Source organism: Podarcis bocagei (genome assembly GCF_964188305.1).
Source record: "Podarcis bocagei genome assembly, chromosome: 1".
In the NCBI taxonomy this organism is placed as follows: domain Eukaryota; kingdom Metazoa; phylum Chordata; class Lepidosauria; order Squamata; family Lacertidae; genus Podarcis; species Podarcis bocagei.
This window is the reverse complement of record NC_138125.1, coordinates 6,462,200-6,487,620: the sequence shown is the minus strand read 5'-3', so window position 1 is coordinate 6,487,620 and position 25,421 is coordinate 6,462,200. Positions and strand designations below refer to the sequence as shown.

Genomic DNA, 25,421 nt, shown 5'->3' with positions numbered 1-25,421 from the left:
AGGAGTGGGGAAGCGAACCCGGTTCACCAGATTACGAGTCTACTGCTCTTAACCACTACACCACACTGGCTCTCTCACACTGGCTTAAACACTCTCTCAAGGCAAATCTTTAAAAATGTAGTATAAGCACAGACAACTGGGAAACACTGGCTTGCGAGTGCTCCAGTTGGAGAACAGCCTTGACCAAAGGTGTCCTGGGCTTTGAAGACACTCGAACTCAGGACGAAAGGGAGAAACGTAATAAGAGGAAGGCACGCTTGACAAACCCTCACGGTGATCAACTCCTGCCCGGAAACCTATGTCCCCACTGTGGAAGGATGTGTGGATCCAGAATTGGCCTCCACAGTAACTTACGGACTCACTGCTAAAACTGTGTTTATGGAAGACAATCTGACTCGGCTACGGGTGATTGCCAAAGAAGCAGCAGCTTGGGGAGTGCTCTTCAGCCGCATGGAGCCTTCAATGTGGGGTTCTTCCGGGTTCAATTTTATCCCCTATGCACATTGTACAGCAGACAACGTGTGCAAGAAGTTGGCAGGAATTTCTCCCTTTTTTCTTCTTGCAGCAAGTGTTTGCTGACCTAGTTCTCCTGCCGCAGAAACAGCCGTTCATTGCAGGAGCCGAGCCGGATATGTTCCAATATCCTCACACCCACATGGTCTCCATTGATCACCCGGCCTCCCCTCCGGAAAGCGAGAGCTAGACAGATGGCAGCGATTGCCATCTCTCCAGCTGCGTCAGAGCCTAGCGTGACCAAGGCTCCCCTCCTGCAATGACACTTTCTCTGGGTTTTTCCCATTTTTCATTTGGGGACATTTCCGTCAAAGCAGCCGGCCGCCGCCAGAACCTGGGCCTGCCCAAACTAGCTCACTGCAGTGGCAAAGAAACAGCCAAAAAACACTGGACCGAGGCTGCAGAAGTTCTGTGCTGCCTGCAGGAAAAATTCCACAGCGGCAGCAGTTGCTCCAGAATACAGAGCCTGAAGGTCAAAAAAATCTCCTCCTCCTCCTTCTGCCAGAGCAGCATCTGATTGTGGCAGCCGGCTAAAAGTGCAAACTTGCCAGAATTTTGAAAGCTCCCCTGCCTCTTCTTTGGGAATCAGGGGGATGAAACTTTAGGGGAAGCAAAATATATGCCCTGGCAATCCTATTTACCAGTCTCTGTTTCCTGCAAGGGCATCAGGAATCCTGGGAGCTGTAGAATGCAAACCTAACACCGCTTATCCTTTGTTGTGTAGTCATTTAGTCGTGTCCGACTCTTTGTGACCCCCTGGACCAGAGCACGCCAGGCACTCCTGTCTTCCACTGCCTCCCGCAGTTTGGTCAAACTCATGCTGGTAGCTTCGAGAACACTGTCCCACCATCTCGTCCTCTATCGTCCCCTTCTCCTTGTGCCCTCCATCTTTCCCAACATCAGGGTCTTTTCCAGGGAGTCTTCTCTTCTCATGAGGTGGCCAAAGTATTGGAGCCTCAGCTTCAGGATCTGTCCTTCCAGTGAGCACTCAGGGCTGATTTCCTTCAGAATGGATAGGTTTGATCTTCTTGCAGTCCATGGGACTCTGAAGAATCTCCTCCAGCGCCAGAATTCAAAAGCATCAGATCTTCAGCGATCAGCCTTCTTTATGGTCCAGCTCTCACTTCCATACATCACTACTGGGGAAACCATAGCTTTGACTATATGGATCTTTGTTGGCAAGGTGATGTCTCTGCTTTTTAAGATGCTGTCTAGGTTTGTCATTGCTTTTCTCCCAAGAAGCAGGCGTCTTTTAATTTCATGGCTGCTGTCACCATCTGCAGTGACCATGGAGCCCAAGAAAGTAAAATCTCTCACTGCCTCCATTTCTTCCCCTTCTATTTGCCAGGAGGTGATGGGACCAGTGGCCATGATCCTCGTTTTTTTGATGTTGAGCTTCAAACATCAAACATCACTTATCCTACTCTCAACAAATTCAGCAAGAGTGGCTTCTGAGTAGGCATGGTTCGGCTTCCAGTATAAGTAAGCTAAGATTTATTTGTTTGTTTAGTTTTTCATTTATATTCCAATTTCCCTCCAAGTAGCTCAGGGTGCTGTGCATAATTTTCTTCCCTCCCTCCCCATTTTTATTCTCACAACAACCCTGTTGTTGTGGTCAGGCTAAGAGTGAGTGACTGGCCCTTAGGTCACCCAGTGGCTGAGGGGGGAGGATTTGAACCCTGGTCTCCCAGGTCTTAGTCCGACAGTCAAACCACAACCATTCGCTGAGCACTCACTGCAGTTCCAGGGCTGGGTTTTTAGTGTTACAGGAATTTAAGTATAGGTTGGGGGGGGGTTGCCCCTCCAGCAGATATCATTCACATGCAGCCCACTACCAAAATCAGCACAATCGCTTTTGTGACTTGTGTGATTTGTCCCCACAAAACACTTCATCACAGTTTCTTCCTATCTATTCAAAGGGCCTTTGCTGCACAATACCAAATGTAACGATTCACTGATAAATGTATCTATGTACTGGCTCACTGGGAAAACTTCAGAAATTCATATACAGTGGTACCTCTGGTTGCAAACAGGATCCGTTTCAGAGGCCCATTTGCAACCTGAAAGGAACGCAACCCACATTTGCGGGTGTGCAGGTCGCCGCTTCTGCGCATGCGTGTGACGTCATTGTGAGCGCAAGCGCAAGCGCCGAAACCCGGAAGTAACCCTTTCCGGTACTTCTGGCTTGCTGTGGGACATAACCTGAAAACATTCAACCTGAAGCAAACGTAACATGAGGTATGACTGTAGACAAGTGAGGTCAGCTACTCAGCAGCCCCTCTGCCTGAGTGATAATTCCTGGCATCCTGATACCTGAGTGCCAGACAGGTAGCCATTCCAGAAATAACAAACCCAGATGAAGACAAAAGGGTGTGATTCACTTTGCTGGGAAACTGGGAAATGTAAATATCTCTTTTGTTACACTTGATGGGTGTTTGGTGGAGGGCAAGGGGAACCATGGGGCAGGTTCCAGGATGCTCAGATTACTGCCACCAGACCTCCCCTTTCATGATGTAACCGTGATGTATGAGTGATGTAGTTTGGGGGGGTGTAACATGGGGATTAGCAGCTAATAAAAGTTTGGGTTCTCTTTTGTTCAGGGCTTCCATCTTGTTCCACCTGGTGGCAGGTGGGAGTCCTGTCGCCACAGTCTTCAATAAAGACCAAGCCTACTGGCTGTTGTTTTGCTCTGCTATTCCTGGCTGGTGTCCTTGTTTTTTGTCCTAGGGAGCCCTCAGATTTCTCCATTAACATTAGTCTGTGTCAACATGACATTATCCAAAATGCATACATCTCAGTTGGTTGATGTGTTGTTTCTCAAACCAGTTTCACACCAATTGGAGTCCTTAAACCTAATTCATCTCAAGCCAAGGTGTGAACACCTTTCAGTAGGATAAACAGCATCCCTGCCCTGTCAACACTCTCTGGAACGCACAGAAATGAATCTACTAGGGATAACAGACACAGGTATAGCAAGAGAAGATCAGAAAATATTCCTCTATGCCACAGGAGCGGCAAGGATCCTAACTGCTAAAAACTGGCAAAAAGAAACTGTGCCAACAAAAAAGGAATGGCAAGACAAACTGTTAGAGTATACTGAACTGGCTAGATTAACGAGGCAATTAGAGATCACACTAGACAAGAGTTTCAAAAAGCATGGGGAAAATGCAGAGAATACTTCACAAAACAGTGCCCTAAAATACATACCTGGATTTTGATTAATGTCTGCAGGAGACTTTGTGGATATTTAAGCTATAATTATAAAAAAAACTTAATGATTATGCATAAAGGAAACAGCTTATAAGAAGTAAATAAGGAAGCCAGATACAGGATAAAGGAAGTCTTCTATTTAGTTGTTTGTATTGTTGTATGTTATGCTCCCTGCATGTTATGTTCACGTTTAATGAGGGTGGATTTGTGTATTGGGGGGGCTGTGTTATGTTGTAAATAAAATTCCTGAAGGGCCAGGAGATTCCATACAAAAAAGAAAGAAAGAAATGAATCCAACACTAATGAAGCTGTGCTGATGTGAGCAGAAAGGAGATGTGAAAACACACACACACACACACACACACACACACACACACACACACACAAAAGAGCCCAGCAACTTACACCTTGAAGGCAGTAATGTGAACACACCCTCTATTGAGCAATCTGGGCCAATGAATGAGTGAATGCTGCCAGCAACAGTGTTATAATACAGGTCAAATACCAAAGAGCCCAGATACACAGGATATCTGGGACACCAAAGCAACCGTCTTGGCTCTGGTGCCAGACCTCAGCCAGCAAACAGGGAATGGAATCAAGGAAGAGGCTCAAAGAAGATAAAATCTCTTCTGATCATTTTGGGCAGATAAGGGACACAGAGTAAGGAAGGTTTATTTATTTGTATGCCACTTGACTGTAAAAAAATCAAACAAACCCTCAAAGTGGCTTGCAAAACAGATAGAACAATAAAATCAACCAGAATTTTATATTTTTAAAAAACTACAATAGACTAAAAACAGATTAAAACACGTGTCAGCTTTCGCAAAATCTAGGCTGGCTTCCTAAACAAATACATTGTTAACAGGCATCGGAAAGGGCACACTGAAGACACCGCCTTGGTATCAACAGGCAGGGAGTTCCAAAGTGCAGGTAAAAAAAAAGGTAAAGGACCCCTGGATGGTTAAGTCCAGTCAAAGGCGACTATGGGGTTGCAGCGCTCGTCTCGCTATTCAAGCCGAGGGAGCCAGCGTTTGTCCATGGACAGCTTTCCAAGTCATGTGGCCAGCAGGACTAAACCACTTCTGGTGCAACGGGACACCGTGACGGAAACCAGAGTACAAGGAAACACCATTTACCTTCCTGCTGGAGCAGTACCTATTTATCTACTTGCACTGGCGTGCTTTTGAACTGCTAGGTTGGCAGGAGCTGGGGCAGAGCAACGGGAGCTCACCCTGTCGCGGGGATTCGAACTGCCGACCTTCTGATCAGCAAGCCAAAGAGGCTCAGTGATTTAGACCACAGTGCCACCCAAGGAGGTGATCTCATTGCCTGATGGCAATGTAGGCCAAGTCCTCTCTCGCCAATGGCTCTTTATTCCAAGCCATTCTTGAAAAACCGAACTGCCAAGGAGGAGGAGTGTGGTGTAATGGTTAGAGTGCTAGATGAGGACCTGGAAGGCCAGGATTCAAATCCCACCCCCTTGGCCATGAATATCACTGGGCAACCTCAGGCCAGTAACCACCGCTCAGCATAACCCATCCCAATGGACTGGTGTGAGGATAAAATGGGGAGGGGAGCAGGATTGTGTATGCCCTGTTGAGCAGCTTGAAGGGAAGGCGGGATAGGGTAAAGGTAAAGATAAAGGGGCCCCTGACCATTAGGTCCAGTCGTGGCTGACTCTGGGGTTGCGGTGCTCATCTCGCTTTAATGGCCGAGGGAGCCGGCGTACAGTTTCCGGGTCATAGGGACGCATACCAAATAAACTGAAAGCAAAAGGAGGAATTTATTTACCTCTTGACGAATCTCTCGGGGTTTGGAAGACATCTGATTTGGTCACGTCCGTCGTAGCGGTGGTCTCTGCGACGGATCTGGAAAGGGAAGTGGCAAAGGGGTCTCCATTTTCCACTGGGCTCCCAGAGAGGGCTTTCGCTGATGGGTCAGCAACACGGGCAGGATCCATGCTGGCAGAGGGCGAGGTGGGCTCCCCGCTTGCCGCGGACGCGAGGCCCAACCCGGTCTGAACATTCTCGCTTCCTTTCGCCGCGGCTGCCGATAATCTCGGCGGCAGAGCCTTCTTCACATCGTCTTCCTCTTCTTCTCCCCCCATGGAGGGATAAAGCTCCGCCACGGGTCCCAGAGCACCCACCCGACTGGCGGGCCCAAATTTTGTATCATCCCAGTCGTCGCTTTGCGGTGTGACAGTCGCCGCAGCACTAGGAACGCCTTTCAAGAGCTCCCAATCCGTGGAGATCCCCTTTTGCAAACCCGAGGCGGCGTCAGTCGGAGCCAAGACAGGACCCTCTGTGCCGCTCAAAACCGAGGGGTTGTCTCTGTCCGGACCTTGATCAGAATCAACATACTGACCCGCTGGAGGGGAAGGAGTCACGGAGCGGCTGCTGGCTATCGTTTCGGAAATGGGTGCTTCTTCTGTGGCCGGTCGCCCTGTGGCGCTTCTGCCTCCTTCCAAGGCGCCTGGTGCGAAAACGTCCGCCGTTGAACCGAGCCCATCTCCTGCCCCACCACCCTCCACCAGCTCTCCTGCAGTGGTGCTGAGCCCATCACCCCTCACGTTTGGGTCTGGAGTCGTCACAACCGGGGCAAGCAGGACTTCGCTTTGCCTGTTGCTCCCCAGTTCTTTACTGGGCACACTGGGGTCCAACTGCTGTTCGCTGCCACCCACCTCTGGGGTTGAGGCAGTGGCGTCAACATCCAAACCCTGGCGTCCTGAAGGACTTTGAGCATCCAGGCTGGTTGGCAGCGTGGCTTTGATGGTGGTGGCGGTGTTTAACAGCTCCCCGGCCAGCTCGGCTGTGGCGCCTTCGTAGAGGTTTCCGGGAGCCGCACTGCCGGCTGCTTGCGCAGGTGAGCTGAAGGGGCTTTCTGGACCCGGGACGCTCACGTTTCCAGGGTCTTCCAGAAAGGCCTGGTGTAGTTGTCTCGCGGGCCGCCCCTCCGCCTCCCAGAAAGCGAGGCATTGCGGGCTGCAGGAGCTGAGCAGGATGAGGCAGAGGGAGAGGCAGACGGGGAAACCCATCGGATGGGGGCCCATTCCGGCGGAGCGCCGTGCGGGGGAACGAGGAGAGCAAGCGGTGCTGGGGAGCAAGACCTGGAAGCGAGAAGCAAAAGAGAGCTCTCAGTTCAGTTAAGCTCTTGAAATAAAAAATTTAAGGTCTTATACATATAATAGGTAAAGGTAAAGGGACCCCTGACCATTAGGTCCAGTCGTGGCCAACTCTGAGGTTGCTGCACTCATCACGCTTTATTGGCCGAGGGAGCCAGCGTATAGCTTACGGGTCATGTGGCCAGCAGGACTAAGCCGCTTCTGGCGAACCAGAGCAGTGCACGGAAACGCCGTTTACCTTCCCGCCGGAGCGGTACCTATTTATCTGCTTGCACTTTGATGTGCTTTCGAACTGCTAGGTTGGCAGGAGCAGGGGCTGAACAACGGGAGCTCACCCCGTGGCGGGGATTCGAACCACCGACCTTCTGATCGGCAAGTCCTAGGCTCTGTGGTTTAACCCACAGAGCCACCCGCGTCCCTATATACATATCATAAATGTTCATAAATGTACCAAGCAAACACGTACATAAAGATATAAACCACATGACTGAGGCAGCACAGGAAAAGAGCCCTGAAACCATTTTGACTCCCAAACTGATCACCCCCTCCCAATGCCTCACTTTCTCAAAACAATGTGCAACATCAAAAAAGGTACCCAGCACTATCAATTTACACACACACACCCCCGATCGATTAGGACATTAAAGGCTGTTCTCATGCCATCAAAGAAGGTAACAAGAGATAAGAAGGGAAAGGAACCGAGGCAGGAAGGGCAACCATGTTAGATCACAAGCTCCTCGAAATACCGTTTACCGTATTTTTCGCTCTATAAGACGCACCAGACCACAAGACGCACCTAGTTTATGGAGGAGGAAAACAAGAAAAAAAATATTCTGAATCTCAGAAGCCAGAACAACAAGAGGGATCGCTGCGCAGTGAAAGCAGCAATCCCTCTTGCTGTTCTGGCTTCTGGGATAGCTGCGCAGCCTGCATTCGCTCCATAAGACGCACACACATTTCCCCTTACTTTTTAGGAGGGAAAAAGTGAGTCTTATAGAGCAAAAAATATGGTATCTTCCAGATAGATTGCCCACACAGACTCATTGAATCAGAGTGGGAAGGGACCCTGAGGGTCATGTAGTCCAACCCCTTCCAATGCAGTTGTCCCATACAGGGATCGAACCTGCAACCTTGGCATGATCAGCACTATGTTCTTAAGTTCTCAGTTTAATTTGAAACCGCCAATTCACAAGTATAATAAACGAAAATCTGCCCTTATTCCCGTAAGGGGACACAAGATCCCTTATAGAGTCTTTTTCAGGTTCGGCACCTGCTAAAAAACATTTTTGTTTAGGCTGCCTTCCCAGACAAAGAATGCAGCCATGAGTTTTTAATCTGGCTTTTAGCTTATGGCTTGATTTTAATAAAAATAAATAAATGTTTCAAATATTTGTTTTTAACTGCTTTTACTGATATTTTTACTGTTTTTGTATGCCGTTTAGAAATAAAATTAATCCCACTGCTAAGAATACCGTATATTGACACACACTTCAGACTCCTACTTCCATTAATCCTGCTGAGCATGGCCAAATATTTAAGGACCAATACAGTTCAGATATAGGGACGCAGGTGGCGCTGTGGGTTAAACCACAGAGCCTAGGACTTGCCGATCAGAAGGTTGGCGGTTCAAATCCCCGCCACGGGGTGAGCTCCCGTTGCTCGGTCCCAGCTCCTGCCCACCTAGCAGTTCGAAAGCACGTCAAAGTGCAAGTAGATAAATAGGTACCGCTTCGACGGGAAGGTAAACGCCATTTCTGTGCGCTGCTCTGATTCGCCAGAAGCGGCTTAGTCATGCTGGCCACATGACCCAGAAGCTGTACGCCGGCTCCCTCGGCCAACAAAGCGAGATGAGCGCCACAACTCCAGAGTCGGCCATGACTGGACCTCATGGTCAGGGGTCCCTTTACCCTTTACCTACAGTTCAGATATGCCACCAAAAGGATGCAGATTTGGAAGCTGGGATAAAGGTTTGGTTGCCATTTGTCGGAACTAGGTGCCCATGATGATCGCAGATGCTTGCTCTGCTCATCGCAAATACCTCCATGCTTGAAGTTCAAGGAACATGACAGCCTGTTGACAGGCTTGATGGAGAGAACTGCAAGCAGCTGTCATCTCTCAACGCGCCACCCTGTGGTGCCAGGCTCAGTCAGCGATTAAAGCATCCCCACAGTGCGGCAGAAATGACTGGCAGAATTCGTGACCAGGGAGAAGAGTCGGTGGAAGAAGAATGGAAAAAATTTAAAGACTATCTACAGAAATACTGTAAAATTAATGAATGTTAAAGGGATGAATGTTAAAGGTTAAAATGATGTCTGATGGAAAATAAGTGGTATTGGTAAAAAGATTTCTAAGAAAATGTAAATAGGGATTGACAATTGGAAAATTGATATTTATAACAGGTTAATATCTTGAGTGAGGATAAATGCCATAGGGTAAGGACTTGCTGAATTAAATATTTGAACTGGAATACAAAAAGGGAGGTGTGAGGAGGTCAAGAAACTAGTGATTGAAGTATAAGATATGAAAATACTAATCGATTTGCTGTTTTGCTTTTTGGTTTTTCTTTTCTTTCCTTTTTTTCTTTTCTTCTTTTGTTAGCTGTTTTTTATTGTGTATTTTTTATGTGTTTTGTCTTTGTATTTTTCCATTTCTGTAGTTTTTTATGTTTAATTTCTGAAACTTTTTATTGTTTGTGAAACTTTAATAAACATTATTTTAAAAATAAAAATAAAATAAAGCATCCCCACAGTGCTTCGCTACAATACTTTCGCCCTTAATCCATGGTCAGCTGCTTTGCAAAGGGGTGAGAGGTGGGAGAAATTTAAATGCAAACATACTAAGAAGGTGCATCTCCTCCATAAAAAGAAAAATAGGAAATCTCCTTGCATGTGGAAAACTAGCACATCAAGGAGATGGTCAGGCCAAGACACTTCTCCAGGAGAGGCTAGCTTTCTACGTGCAAGGGACTTTTCTACTTCACAAGACACTCAGTTGTGGCCTTAGACCGGCAATTTCTGTTTTATTGAAACTATACTGCACTGCTTTTGTTGGGAATTGTTTTGTTTTATTTTTTTAATAATCCATCAACTCTTTTATTAGGTTTTCTGTTGTATTATTATAAACTCGCAACCCTTACTGGTACCTTACGGCGAATGGCAGGTAAGTAATCTTATAAACAGGCAAATTAATAATGATAATGTCTCCTGCATATCAGAGTTCTACAGACTGAAGAAGACTGTACCATTCTGTTCTAGACTGAACCATACAAACAAGCCCTTTAAATTACTGCCTGAATGTTTATTATCATATCATATTATGTTATGTTATTATCATATATTTATTTATACCCCATCTTCTCCCCTGACAGCATCTCAAGGCAGCTGACAGATAAAATCAGAACAGCTAAAAACATGGAAATAATAATAATAATTTTAAAAAACAAATCAAACATTAATAGAAATTTAAACTATATCTGTTCTGCCTTCACTGTCTCCAACCATGCAGGTAGAACGTATTGATCTGAAACTATTTAAAACAAAACAAAGACATCTCTCTGCACCCAAAAGCAGAAGGTCAGCTTGTTTGGCAATCGTCTTCCTTAGTGATTTCTAATTAGAAAAGGATGGAGGCGAGTATATTGTATAAACCAGCAGATCAATAATACCCAGCGGCACAAGTCCATCTTCCCTCAAGGAAAGCTGATCATTTCCACACTCCTGCTCAGGGCTCCCCAGTTAAGGGTGTTTGGAGACCGTAGATGAGGCAAAAGGTCTTCATAAGTGGAACGAAAAGCTCAGTTATAAGAAGAAGAAGAAGAAGAAGAAGAAGAAGAAGAAGAAGAAGAAGAAGAAGAAGAAGAAGAAGAAGAAGAAGAAGAAGAAGTAGTAGTTATTATTTGTACCCCACACATCTGGCTGGGTTTCCCCAGCCACTCTGGGCGGCTTCCAACAAAACACTAAAATACAATAATCTATTAAACATTAAAAGCTTCCCTAAACAGGGCTGCCTTTCAATGTCTTCTAAAATTTTGGTAGTTGTTTTTCTCTTTGACATCTGGTGGGAGGGCGTTCCACAGGGCGGGTGCCACTACCAAGAAGGCCCTCTGCCTGGTTCCCTGTAACTTGGCTTCTCGCAGCGAGGGAACCGCCAGAAGGCCCTCGGCGCTGGACCTCAGTGTCCGGACAGAACGATGGGGGTGGAGACGCTCCTTCAGGTATACTGGACCGAGGCCGTTTAGGGCTTTAAAGGTCAGCACAACACTTTGAATTGTGCTAGGAAATGTACTGGGAGCCAGTGTAGGTCTTTCAAGACCGGTGTTATATGGTCTCGGCGGCTGCTCCCAGTCACCAGTCTAGCTGCCACATTTTGGATTAGTTGTACAGTGGTGCCCCGCAAGACGAACGCCTCGGAAGATGAAAAACTCGCTAGACGAAGGAGTTTTTCGTTTTCTTAGCCGCTTCGCAAGATGCATTTCCCTATGGGCTTGCTTCGCAAAACGAAGCTTGCCCCGCAAGCTCCGGGGATAGCGGGGAAGCGCAGCACGTCTTCCCCGCTGTCCCCGGACCTCTTTTGAAGCAAGGGGCGGCGGGGAGAAGATTGCTTCTCCCCGTTGCCAGCCCCGCAATCTCCGGGGACAGAGGGGAAGGCGCGCGCGCCTTCCCCTCTCTCCCTGGACCCCTTTTGAACCAAGGGGCGGCAACGGGGAGAAGCGATTCTCCCCGCTGCCCCTTCCCTTGCTTTAAAACCGGTCCGGGGACAGAGGGGAAGGCGCGCGGCGCTTCCCCTCTGTCCCCAGACGGTCTCCATAGGAACGCATTGATTGATTTTCAATCATTCCTATGGGAAACCGTGCTTCGCAAGACGAAAAACTCGCAAGAAGAAAAAACTTGCGGAACGAATTAATTTCGTCTTGCGAGGCACCACTGTAGTTTCTGGGTCACCTTCAAAGGTAGCCCCACGTAGAGTGCATTGCAGTAGTCCAAGCGAGAGATAACCAGAGCATGCACCACTCTGGCGAGACAGTCTGCAAAGCAGCCTTGGAAAGCTGCCGTTCTGAGCTGATAGCAGGAGCTGAGTGTGCTTAACCCCTTTCTGGTGAAATAAAAAAAGTAAGGTCTTTTATATATATATAATAAATATTCATAAATGTACCAACCAAGCGCATACGTAGATGTGTGGACCACATGTCTGGAGCAGCACAGGAGGACCGCCCTGAAACCATTTTCACTTCCAAACTGACCAAATGTTTTCTCTGCAAGGAGGGAGGGGATGGGGGAGCCTCCCCATTGTCTTTTTGCTCACAAATCCTGTCTTAAGGATATGTCTGTGTATGAATATGGTGAGCCTGTGACCTGGCTCAGGAACTAAGTATTTGTCAATACAAAAGACTGGCCAGGCTCCCCAGGGGATCCAATCAAGTAAGCATTAACAGGTAACCTGCCAGAAAGGAGGCAAACAACGCACTCAGGTTTCTGTTGTAGACCGCCCCTTCTGTGATGTAGGTATGATGTATCGGGAGGGTGGTCTTGGACTCCAGCGCGGGCAATTTAAAATGTCTATATAAGGGCGGACACACCTTGATTCTGGGTCTCTCCTCCTTCTCCTGCGTGTGGGGGGAGCACCCTGTTGCAACAGTTAGTAAAGATCAGGCTTACTAGCTGCTTTGCTTCTCAATATTCTCTGTTATTTATAATATTCTCTGTTGGCCTCTGTTATTTTCTCTGACCGATGGAGAACCTTCAAAGAACTCTATAAGGGCTCTTGTGTCCTCCATAAGGGAATAAGGGCAGATTTACGTTTATTACACTGGTAAGCTATTTTGATACACAAAATCTCCCTCCCCGGGACATATCCACTCCCCCTGCACAATTACAAGTTGAATAAGCAGCTAGAATGTATTCTGATGTATTACGGTATTTTAATATTTTGTTGGAAGCTGCCCAGAGTGGCTGAGGAAACCCAGCCAGATGGGCAGGGTATAAATAATAAATAAATAAATAAATAAATAAATAAATAAATAAATAAATAAATAAATAAATAAATATTATTATTATTATTATTATTATTATTATTATTATTATTATTATTATTCCCAGCAGCAGGGAATGATATTGGGAGGGGAGTTATTTGACCAGAAATGAATGGCGGGGAGAAAATTTAAGCAGCTCCGCATGCACACAAACAGACAAACACACACGCTGTTTCTCACTTTAAAACTGCAGCCTCCCCAGATTGCTTTTCTATTTATTTCTTTTTAAAGGAATCATTACACGATTTGAAGTTTTGCTCCCGGCCTCACAGGAAGCAAAAGGTTTATCACACAAAAAGAGGGGTTCTTTGAATCCCGGATAATCAATGCATCGCAACAGCAAGGCAATACAACAATGCTATGTTTTTTTTCAGGGCATGGAGACACTGAGCGTGTGGGGACTTTGCCTCCTTTGAGAGTAAATCAACAACACTTGTAATAAGCTACGTGAACCAGTGGAAGGGCAACGGATAGAAAGGAAACCTGCTACTCCTCACCGATTCCTCCTTTCTTCATAACTAATTGTTGGTGAAGCAAATCGCTTCCTTTACTTCGCTTCCTCCTGCTTCTTCTCTAAGTGTCACAGGCATGTCCAGAGTTTGTTTTGGGGGCCTAATCCGGCCCGCCGGTCTGTATAATCTGGTCCGTGTGTCAGTTTCTTCCTCAACAACTTTGGGGTAAAATCATAAAAAAAAGCTCAACAACTTCAATCCTAAAAAAAGTAAACAACTTTGGTTGGCCCTCATGGCCCTTCACTTCATCAAGTCTGGCCCTCTTTGAAAAAAGTTTGGACACCACTGAGCTAGCATGTGTTTGTGTTAACTTCTTTGTTCTGCCTTGACCACATGTGAAAACCTATGTACTAAGTTGAATAGGATCCAGAATGCAGCAGTCTGACTGGTCCTAGAACAATAGGATCCAGAATGCATCAGTCTGATTGGTCCTAGAACAATAGGATCCAGAATGCAGCCGTCTGATTGGTCCTAGAATAATGCAGCAGTATGATTGGTCCACAGGAGCCACCCAATCCAGCTCCAGGTGGAAGTGAATCCGCAACCTGATTGGCCTACAGGTGAATCCCGGATTTAGCCAATCACTTGGGACCCATTGTGTAAATAATGTATATAAAGCAGACATTCTGGGGGAACTTCCATTCCTCCTCACCGCTATGAGCTGAATAAAGAGCATGAAATCCACTCTCGACTCCGAGTATATTTCACAGACCCTTGATCATCTTGGTCGCCTTCCTCTGCACACCTTCCAGCTTTCCAATGTCCTTCTTGGCAGCTGGAGGGCACCAGGTTGGAGGAGACTGTGCCACGATCCCCACGGATCAATAAACCTTCTTGCCCAATAAACCTTCTTGGCCCTAGAACAATAGGATTCAGAATGCAGCAGTCTGATTGGTCCTAGAACAATAGGATCCAGAATGCAGCAGTCTGATTGGTCTGCAGGAGCCACCCAATCCAGCTCCAGGTGGAAGTGAATCCACAACCCGATTGGCCTACAGGAGAATCCCGGAATTAGCCAATCACGTGCAGCCCATTGTGTAAATAATGTATATAAACCAGATAATATATAATGTATATAAAGCAGGGAACTTTCATTCCTCCTCACCACTATGAGCTGAATAAAAAGCATGAAATCCACTCTCGACTCCGAGTATATTTCACTATGCATAAAAATGTCTTTCTTTGCTAAGAGCAATAAACTACAAGTTTTCTTTAATCGTTCCAGACAGCAGTCTTACCAGACTATTTTTTTTCTTGCACGGCACTGTATTGTATTTACCAACTTGTGATATCCTGAGACTGACAAAAGTTCCTCACCGCTTCAGATTAATGTTCTGTTTGAACAAAGAGAGTCCAGCTCAGGCCCCCAGTCAGACACAAACCTTCCCTGAGTGAAATCGGGGGAATTAAGCCCCATCTCTACTATGCATCTAAAAGCAACTTTAAACAGTCATGGCTTTCCCTTGCCCCAAAGAATCCTGGGAATTGTAGTTTATTAAGGGTGTCGGGGGTTGTTTGGAGAGCCCTTCATTGCCCTCTCAGAGCTCCAATTCCCCAAGTTCCCTGGGAAGCCACTCTGGGAATCATAGCTGTGTGAAGGAAACAAAGGGATTTCCTAACAACTCTCAGCATGAGGGAAACAAAGGGATTTCCTAACAACTCTCAGCACCCTTAACAAACTACAGTTCCCAGGATTCTTGGGGGGGGGAGCCATGGCTGTTTAAAGTTGTGTTACACTGCTCTAAATGTATGGAGAAGATGGAGCCTACTTTGCTAGGTAGCTTTACTGTTCAGCCTAGTCCGCTTCGCAGGGTTGCTGAGAAGATAATATGGCATCAACCTCCACAATTTGGACACCTTGAAGAAAAAGCAGGAAAATAGCGTGATCAAGAAGTATGCAGTATGAAACTAATTTCATACCTCGCAAGTGCTGTGCAAAAAAACCCAGGGTGTCCTGCATGAAAACAAGGTGGCCATTTTGGGTGCTGCGATTTTGTGTTATTTTGTGCCTAGATCTCGCCCAGGAAAAATAGCTCTTTTTCAGGGCTGCAATCTTATGTTTTGGAGCACCTGAAAGCATAACCCCAAAAAGTGCATCTTTGGGGCTCCATGATCTTGCGCAGGCCACATGTGACTCGAGCGGGAAGATAGGCACTCCAGTTTTGGGACTCAAGATGTTGGAGGGTATGTAATTTCAGCGAGAGAGAGAGAGAGAGAGAGAGAGAGAGAGAGAGAGAGAAGAAAATAATAATAATAATAATAATAATAATAATAATAATAATAATAATAATAATAATAATAATTTATTATTTGTACCCCACCCATCTGGCTGAGTTTCCCCAGCCACTCTGGGCGGCTTCCACAAAGACCAAAAATACACTAAGATGTCACACATTAAAAACTTCCCTGAACAGGGCTGCCTTAAGATGACTTCTGAATGTCAGGTAGTTGTTTATCTCTTTGACATCTGGTGGGAGGGCATTCCACAGGGCGGGCGCCACTACCAAGAAGGCCCTCTGCCTGGTTCCCTGTAGCTTTGCTTCTCACAATGAGGGAACCGCCAGAAGGCCCTCGGCGCTGGACCTCAGTGTCTGGGCAGAATAATGGGGGTGGAGATGCTCCTTCAGGTATACTGGACCGAGGCCGTTTAGGGCTTTAAAGGTCAGCACCAACACTTTGAATTGTGCTCGGAAACGTACTGGGAGCCAATGAAGATCTTTCAGGACCAGTGTTATATGGTCTTGGTGGCTGCTCCCAGTCACCAGTCTAGCTGCCGCATTCTGGATTAGTTGTAGTTTCCGGGTCCCTTTCAAAGGTAGCCCCACATAGAGCGCATTGCAGTAGTCCAAGCGGGAGATAACTAGAGCATGCACCACTCCGGCGAGACAGTCTGTGGACAGGTAGGGTCTCAGCCTGCATACCAGGTGGAGTTGGTAGACAGCTGCCCTGGATACAGATTTGACCTGCGCCTCCATGGACAGCTGTGAGTCCAAAATGACTCCCAGGTTGCGCACCTGGTCCTTCAGGGGCACAGTTGCCCCATTCAGGACCAGGGAATCCCCCACGCACGCACGCCCCCTGTCCCCCAAAAACAGTACTTCTGTCTTGTCAGGATTCAACCTCAATCCTATATCTCGGGGCTGCACAGCTAAGCCAAACACAGAGCACAAACCAGCGGCTAAAAAAACCCTTCCTTTTCTGCATGGGCCTGGGACCAACACATGGATGGCAGCTTATGTTCACCGAACCTGTCATAGCCCCAAGCAGAACATCAGCACTGATGGCATCAGATCTGGGGTTGGGCACAGGTGCCCCCGCCCCCCAAAAAAATTCTTTGCTTTTTTTAAGCGTGAATCTGTGGCTAGCTTTGCAGGCCTCGCCTCCCTGTTCCTCCAACCTTCTCCAAAATCTGGCGGTCCATTTGCTACAGGGATACATGCAAACAGCACTAATCCACTTAGCCATTTCTCTGTGGGGAAACAGATGGCCCCTTAAATTTCCGGGACGCAGATATGTTGGTTTTTATGAATTAAAACACACACGAAAATGACCGTCCCTTCCTCCAAAACACCCCGTCTGCAAAGATCACAGCATGTGTCTCTTGTTATATATCATTGCACCAGAGTGCCGCCTTATGTTATTTTTAAAGTGGGCTGTAGCATCTCTGCACAGCAGACAAATGGCAAATGGTCTGAAGTTTTGCTCCTCCCCCACCAGCTCGCTTCCATCTCCGAATAAACCAATTCCCTGTGCCTGTTCTGAACATTAAATGCCAAACACTTATTTTTATTATTATTTTCCTTTCTAAGGAAAGGAGCTGTAAGGACAGCAGCAGACAGTAACCTTCAGAGGTATTTCTGCGACGCACAAAAAGTTCAAAGAAAGGCTTGCAATTCTCAATTCTCTTTTTTTTCTATCCCCTTCTTGCAATCGTCTAAACCTTGGAAATTCCACAACGAGGCTCTTGCTCCAAAGCCTGGAGAGCTAGAGAAATGAATGAAATCAAAGCCATGAATCGGAGGGGGAAATTCGATCTGTGCCCAAGAAACTTGGGAGGAAAGGGGAGAGAGAGAGAGAGGTGGAGAGAAAGAGAGGTGGAGGGATGGGGGAAGCAAATCCCCAAACAAAAGGCAGGCAGAGGCAGCAAGACTCCATTTGCTGAAACAGTACACAAAGAAGCTCTGCTGCTGTTCTTGTGGAATGCAAGGCTTGCAAAGGGGAAGGACCGGGCATCCTCCCATCAAGGCCTCCTTCCATCTCCAGCCCTCAAAAAGGCCAGGGCAGCGAGCATCCCTTGTCTAGGGATCTTTTAGCTGTTACTGGGCAAAGTGACTTGGGAGAAGTCTCTCTGCAGACAAGTTCCGCCCCCCCCCCTCCCTCGGCCTCCCTTGGACCTAGACTTCTCTCCCTCGTTGCCAGGAAACAGGGCGGCCTCTGTATCATCCCTGCCTTACCTGAGCGCTCTCCATCCTTTCAGCTAGGCAGCATCTTCAGGAAGGTGGCTATCTGGGCTGGTCCTCAGCATCCTCCTCTCAGCTGCTCTGCTGCCTTCATGGCCAGGAGAGACTGGGAGGAGGAAAGGAGAAGAGGGAGGGGAAGAAAGAGGCTGCTGTTCATATTCATCAGCCACTCCTCCTCACTGGCTCGGGGATTGGGCCAGGCGGCAGTAGCAAGACTCCCACCCATGGGGGCCCTCCTTCGCCCTGCCCACCAGCCCGCAGACCTGTGCTGTGCTTATAGGTGTTGGAGGGTGGGGGGTGTTCCTCACGCCAGCAGGTTCCTCCAGTGGAATCATAAATAGCAAGCTTGGACAGCACTTTCAAGTCTTAAAAAAAGCAGAAAACGCTTGGGTTGCAAAAGGGAGGGTCCATATAGCTCAGAGGTAGCACACCTGCTTGGCATGTAGAAGGTTCAGCATCTAAAGAGTGCAGGTGAAGGACAGGACTCCTACCTGAGACCCTAGAACATGGGTAGGCAAACTAAGGCCCGGGGGCCAGATCTGGCCCCATCGCCTTCTCAATCCTGCCCACGGACGGTCTGGGAATCAGCGTGTTTTTACATGAGTAGAATGTGTGCTTTTATTTAAAATGCATCTCTGGGTTATTTGTGGGGTCTGCCTGGTGTTTTTACATGAGTAGAATGTGTGCTTTTATTTAAAATGCATCTCTGGGTTATTTGTGGGGTCTGCCTGGTGTTTTTACATGAGTAGAATGTGTGCTTTTATTTAAAATGCATCTCTGGGTTATTTGTGGGGTCTGCCTGGTGTTTTTACATGAGTAGAATGTGTGCTTTTATTTAAAATGCATCTCTGGGTTATTTGTGGGGCCTGCCTGGTGTTTTTACATGAGTAGAATGTGTGCTTTTATTTTAAATGCATCTTTGGGTTATTTGTGGGGCCTGCCTGGTGTTTTTACATGAGTAGAATGTGTGCTTTTATTTTAAATGCATCTTTGGGTTATTTGTGGGGCCTGCCTGGTGTTTTTACATGAGTAGAATGTGTGCTTTTATTTAAAATGCATCTCTGGGTTCTTTGTGGGGCCTCCTGGTGTTTTTACATGAGTAGAATGTGTGCTTTTATTTAAAATGCATCTCTGGGTTATTTGTGGGGCCTGCCTGGTGTTTTTACATGAGTAGAATGTGTGCTTTTATTTAAAATGCATCTCTGGGTTCTTTGTGGGGCCTCCTGGTGTTTTTACATGAGTAGAATGTGTGCTTTTATTTTAAATGCATCTCTGGGTTGTTTGTGGGGCATAGGAATTCATTCATTTATTTTTTTCTCAAAATATAGTCCGGCCCCCCACAAGGTCTGAGGGACAGTGGACCGGCCCCCTGCTGAAAATGTTTGCTGACCCCTGCCCTAGAAGGATGCCGGATGGACAAATCAACTACCACAATAATAACAGAAACAATGGCTTCCTCCTGGATTCGATGCATCCCACGATGAATTACAGGTGTGCAGCCACCATCCAGGTGCGCTTACCAGGAGATCGAGCTTGTGAGTTTCTCGATGCAAAGGATGGGATCTACCAGTGAGCAGGAGCACTGGAGAATTCTGAGAGGAAAGGAAGCAGAAACGGCTGCAGTTTGCGTGTTCGTCTGTGGTCAGGAACAGAATTCAATAAGCGAATGCAATTGGTTTTCACTCAGATCGTTGCTTTTTCACCTAATTGTTATTATTATTATTTATTAAATTTATATACCGTCCTGCATCCAAAGATCTCAGAGTGGTTCACAAGATAAAAATACATGACAGGAGCTCAAAATAAATAGTTAAAACAAAAGCAAAATGAAACAATAACTCCCCCCTACACACACATTTAAAAAGCTGGAGAATAATGGCCTCAGATGATAATCACAAGGTCTGGGTCAGTTTATATGGGGAGAGTTGGTCCTTGAGGTATTGCAGCCCTGAGCCGTTTAAGTGTGCAGAATATATGCAATTACTTTCTTTTACATTGTTTAGAAGTTTCCATTACACTGTAATGAATGTAAGTTACATCGGTTACATAAATAGTTATGTAATCTGCATCACTTAACTTTAGGTAGGGGATAGCAATACGCATAACACAGTATTTGATGGAAACCAAACTGCAGCAGAACGGAAAACGGTGCTGATTGTGATGAATACAGGTCAGAACAGAAATTGCTGCCTCCTTACAGTGAGCTACAAGGGACACGGGTGGCGCTGTGGGTTAAACCACAGAGCCTAGGGCTTGCCGATCAGGTCAGCGGTTCGAATCTCCATGACGGGGTGAGCTCCCGTTGCTCGGTCCCTGCTCCTGCCAACCTAGCAGTTCGAAAGCAGGTCAAAGTGCAAGCAGATAAATAGGTACCGCTCCAGCGGGAAGGTAAACGGCATTTCCGTGCGCTGCTCTGGTTCGCCAGAAGCGGCTTAGTCATGCTGGCCACACGACCCGGAAGCTGTACGCCGGCTCCTTCAGCCAATAAAGCGAGATGAGTGCCGCAACCCCAGTGTCAGCCACGACTGGTCAGGGGTCCCTTTACCTTTGCCTTACAGTGAGCTACAGCCCTCATCCAACATCTCACCTTGTGTCTCCCTTCCCCTTCCATCCATAACAATACGCATATAATTTTCCTTTAGCTCACCTGGATTTTCTCTCTTAATGATTTCTGCAAGAACATCACTAGCAGCAAAGCAGAACCTGCAAGCCAGTTTATACCTGCTCTGCCCAGGCCACCCCCTTGTGGCACGGCAGGTGGGCGTTCTTGAGATTTCCATTTTTGTTTGAACCCAAAAGAACAGAGTCCAGCTCCGCTCCTGATCTCTCCAGCGCTGATGGAAGTAGAAAATATTTTACTTGGTGTGAATCAAGTCAGCAGTTACAACCTGGGAGGCAGGACTGCTGAGTAAAAAGAAATACACAGATATTCTCGCTGAACTACCCCAAGGTCACACGAGGAAGTTGCAATTCTGGGAAGGAAGCCCGGAAGAGAAATACCCTTACGCTTTCCAGGGCTAACCACGGTTTGTTAGAGAGTCTGTTAAGAGTGTACATAAATCAATGGAACAAATAAGTGCTGCAAAGTAAAGAGAATAAATTTCAGGGGTGGAGGGAACCCGCTGAAAAAGTCACACCGCACAGTAGCATCTCAACTTAAATTTAAACCACCATCTGTCGGTTCCCTGCAGTACTGAGCTATTTCCTTCCTCTCCCTGTCCTACATAGCGAGTTGCAAAATTAGACAAGCACAGCAAAGAAAGAAATAAGCAAGGGGAAAGGAGGAGGAAGGAAAGCCAACCCAAGGAGATGTTTTCTCAAGGGCACCTCAAGAGGCCAGCCTATTAATTAATGCTAATGGAAACAATATCAGACTGTGCCTAAGGAGAGCCCTGCCGTGGGATGAGATCAGAAGTGGTCCATCTTGTTGAGCATCTCCTTTCCCACAGCGGGGCAGCCAGATCCCTCTCGGAAAGCTCACAAGGGGGACACGAGTGCAGTATTTCTCACACATTGTTTTGCAGCAACTACCACATTTATTTCCTCTACTTGATACTGAAGCTTATATGTAGGATGCACATGGCCAAAATGGAAAGTAAAAGGTAAAGGTAAAGGGACCCCTGACCATTAGGTCCAGTCGTGACCGACTCTGGGGTTGCGGTGCTCATCTCGCTTTATTGGCCGAGGGAGCCGGCGTACAGCTTCCAGGTCATGTGGCCAGCATGACTGAGCCGCTTCTGGCGAACCAGAGCAGCGCACGGAAACGCCGTTTACCTTCCCGCCGGAGTGGTACCTATTTATCTACTTGCCCTTTGACGTGCTTTCGAACTGCTAGGTTGGCAGGAGCAGGGACCGAGCAATGGGAGCTCACCCCGTCACGGGGATTCGAACCGCCGACCTGATCAGCAAGTCCTAGGCTCTGTGGTTTAACCCACAGCGCCACTCGCGTCCCTTAAAATGGCAAGTAGTAACCACCAATAGCCTTTTCTTCCCTGCATTTGTCAAATCCCCGGAGGGAGCAAATTGCCTAGTTTAACTATGTGCTGTGTGAAAATGCACAGGGAGTCCGTAACTTACGTATGCAGGGATTACGTTCAAGGGATCGTGCCAAAAGCCATATAGTCAAAACACCTGGCAGTGAGTGGCAGGTGGTTGCCGAAGTCATTCCCCCCACCCATAATCTGCCCCCTTTTAATTTTTTTAAAGTGTTTTTCCCAAGCACGTAAAACTGAATGCACAAAGTTAAATGCGTGTTAAATCTCAAGTTTACTGTGTTTCCTTTTGACCACCTTGAATCTTCCACTATTCAGCTTTATTGGATAAGTCCCATGAAGTGCCATTATACAAATTTTGCCATTATTTTTATTGATTAGTGTTTAGTAATTATTTCTTGTAACTGTTAAGTATAAACTGTTTAATTATAATTTCTGATATTTAATCATACTGTTTACTATTATATTCAAATGGATGACTGAATACTGCTTTGTTTTATGTAAGTTGTTTATTTTAAAGTTATGTTTCTATTCTTACTTTTCTGTGTTGGATCTTTGCTGTCTATTTTGTTGTTTCTTCAGCTTGTAAACCGCCTTGCGTATAGCAATACAGAAGTGCGGTGTACAAATTAAAAGTGAAATGGGGAAAAAATGAAATATGAAATTTTGTATCTGCCCATTCTTCCATTGGAAAGAGATTCTAATAATCCTGAGAGTTTCTTCAATAACCTCCAGCCGTATTCTTAACTCTCTTCTTCCTTATCCCACCCTATTCTTCAAATACTCGATCTGCCAAGCACAAATTTCTCAAACCTTTCAGTTTTGCTCATGGTACCTGTCAGGGAACTGACATCAGAGGCACGGGAGAAGGAGAGGGTCTCTGATTCTGCAGGAGAAGGTCCAAGCGCTAGAGGGAGACTTAGCTGGGAAGAAGGGGAAGAGAATGAGTGTAACACCAGGGATCCAGGAGAGCAACGGGACAGGGAGGTGCAGGGGCTCCAGGACTCTTCGTTGGAAGTTAGCGAGGAGAGCCCAAGCACCCCGCTGCCCACGCCCACCCTGCGCAGGAGACTCCCGCGCAGTGAGAGGCGGAGACGATTGGGCGTCAAACAACTCTTATGTTGGCAACGCTTTAAGAAACGCCCACAGACAGATTCTACGAGTGACTAAGGGCAGCCACGCTGAGATGGGCTGTGCAGTCCGGAGGGTTTAACCAGGCAATCTAATGCCCAAACGGGGCAGGATTACGCACGAGTAACTCCCAACCATTATAGTACCTAACCATTCAGTTTGACCTCAACCCGCAAGAGCACACTCTTCCATTGTGTGCATGGAGTTCCAAAATGATATCTCCAAACTGCGTAAATAGACAGTAAAATAGCAAAGGCAATTCAATATAAGCAAGTGCAAAGGGGTGCACATCAGGGCAAAAAATAATAATCCTAATTTCACATATACACTCCTGAGGTCTGAGCTGGCAGTGACTGACCAGGAACAAGACGTTGGGGTTGTAGTGGATAGCCCAATGGCGATGCAGACCCCGAAGTTAGCAGCTGTGAAAAAGGCAAATTCAATCATTAGGGATCATTAGGGAAATAAAAATTCCAATATCGTAATGCCATTGTAAAAATATGTTGGTGAGACCACACTTGAAATAGTGTGCACAGTTCTGGTCACCTCAAATAAGGAAAAATCTTTAGAGCTAGAAAATAGTAAGAAAAGGGCTACCAAGATGATGATGATTGTTATGTACTGAGTTGAATAGGATCCAAAAGGCAGCAGCCTGATTGGTCCTAGAACAATAGGCTCCAGAATGCAGCAGTCTGATTGGTCCACAGGAGCCACCCAATCCAGCTCCAAGTGGAAGTGAATCCGCGACCTGATTGGCCTACAGGAGAATCCCATAATTAGCCAATCACGTGGGACTCATTGTGTAAATAATGTATATAAAGCAGACATTCTGGGGAACTTCCATTCCTCCTCACCACTATGAGCTGAATAAGGAGCATGAAATCCACTCTCAACTCCAAGTATATTTCAATGATGATGATTAATTGAATATATATACCACCCTATACCTGGAGGTCTCAGGACGGCTTGTTATTGGTTTCAGAACTCACAGGGTTAAGGAGTTCTGGTGACGTCTCTTTCCTGAGGCGTGGTTAGAAACACTTACGGGAGGGGTTTGACTCTGAGTGTTTTCAGTCTGCCTTCTTTCTCTATGCGAGAGGGGGACAATGGGTGAGCTTTCACCAGGTCCAGTTTTATGCTGTTAAACTTCATGATTAAAGGCAAGAGAAGATAAGGAATGCCTTGTGTCTGTTCTGAATTATTACACACGTGCTGCAATTTGCTTCTCGCCGCTGTGTATGCTCTGCTACCAGGCAGAGGTATGTTATGCCATGTTATGCCTCTGTTTACACTCTTGTCTGGCATAATAGCATACGGTTCACAGAACAAAAGATGACTAAAGGGATGGAACAATTGCCCTATGAGGAAAACTTACATCATTTGGATTTAGAGCATGGGTAGCCAAACTAAGGCCTGGGGGCCAGATCCGGCTCAATCGCCTTCTCAATCCAGCATGTGGCCGGTCCGGGAATCCGTGTGTTTTTACATGAGTAGAATGTGTCCTTTTATTTAAAATGTATCTCTGGGTTATTTGTGGGGCATAGGAATTCGTTCATTTCCCCCCAAAAAAAATATAGTCGGGCCCCCCACAAGGTCTGGGGGACAGTGGACCGGCCCCCTGCTGAAAAAGTTTGCTGACCCCTGATTTAGAGAAAAGGCAAGAAAGAAGAGACATGACAGAGGTATATAAAATAATGCATTTTTCTGGAGGGAGTGGATGAGACGTTTTTCTCCCTCTCTCCAATACTAGAACTTAAGAGATAATTTGATGACGCTGAATTAAGGGAGATCGTGCCTAGTTGTCCTGTAAGCAACTTTTTCCTTTTTAAAAGAGTGTGTGTGTGTAAAGAAGGGGCGGGAAGTCTGGGGTTCAGTGCAAAAGATGCAGGACTTGACAAAGGATTTATGAAGTTTGTTTAGTCGTTTAGTCATGTCCGCCTCTTCGTGACCCCCTGGACCAGAGCACGCCAGGCACTCCTGTCTTCCGCTGCCTCCCGCACTTTGGTTGGTCAAACTCATGTTCGTAGCTTCGCAAACACTATCCAACCATCTTGTCCTCCGTCGTCTCCTTCTCCTTGTGCCCTCCATCTTTCCCAACAACAGGGTCTTTTCCAGGGAGTCTTCTCATGAGGTGGCCAAAGTCTTGGAGCCTCAGCTTCAGGATCTGTCCTTCCAGTGAGCACTCAGGGCTGATTTCCTTAAGAATGGAGAGGTTTGATCTTCTTGCAGTCCATGGGACTCTCAAGAGTCTCCTCCAGCACCATAATTCAAAAGCATCAATTCTTTGGCAATCAGCCTTCTTTATGGTCCAGCTCTCAGTTCCATACATCATTACTGGGAAAACCATAGCTTTAACTATACGGACCTTTGTTGGCAAGGTGATGTCTCTGCTTTTTAAGATGCTGTCTAGGTTTGTCATTGCCTTTCTCCCAAGAAGCAGGCGTCTTTTAATTT

At 46.6% G+C, this 25,421-nt stretch overlaps 2 protein-coding genes and 1 long non-coding RNA gene across 6 annotated transcripts in view; 1 reads left to right on the top strand and 2 right to left on the bottom strand.

Moving 5' to 3' along the window:
- Nucleotides 1–18,020, bottom strand: part of ARMH4 (armadillo like helical domain containing 4) — a 71,056-nt gene extending 53,036 nt beyond the window's left edge. Inside the window, exons 1-2 of one of the 4 annotated variants that reach the window (XM_081192119.1) lie at nucleotides 17,839–18,020; nucleotides 5,515–6,829 (exon numbers count right to left, since the gene is read on the bottom strand). In XM_081192119.1, coding sequence (XP_081048245.1) covers nucleotides 5,515–6,829; nucleotides 17,839–17,853 — 1,330 coding nt within the window. In that variant the 5' untranslated portion in view covers nucleotides 17,854–18,020. The remainder of the gene's footprint in view (nucleotides 1–5,514; nucleotides 6,830–17,838) is intronic. The other 3 variants (XM_081192118.1, XM_081192116.1, XM_081192117.1) reach the window with 3 other exon arrangements.
- The window catches only part of LOC308587474, a 306,756-nt gene that overhangs the window by 83,715 nt on the left and 197,620 nt on the right, over nucleotides 1–25,421 (bottom strand). The gene's annotated exons all lie outside the window — the stretch shown is intronic.
- TBPL2 (TATA-box binding protein like 2) overlaps nucleotides 1–25,421 on the top strand; it is a 119,227-nt gene that overhangs the window by 56,030 nt on the left and 37,776 nt on the right. The gene's annotated exons all lie outside the window — the stretch shown is intronic.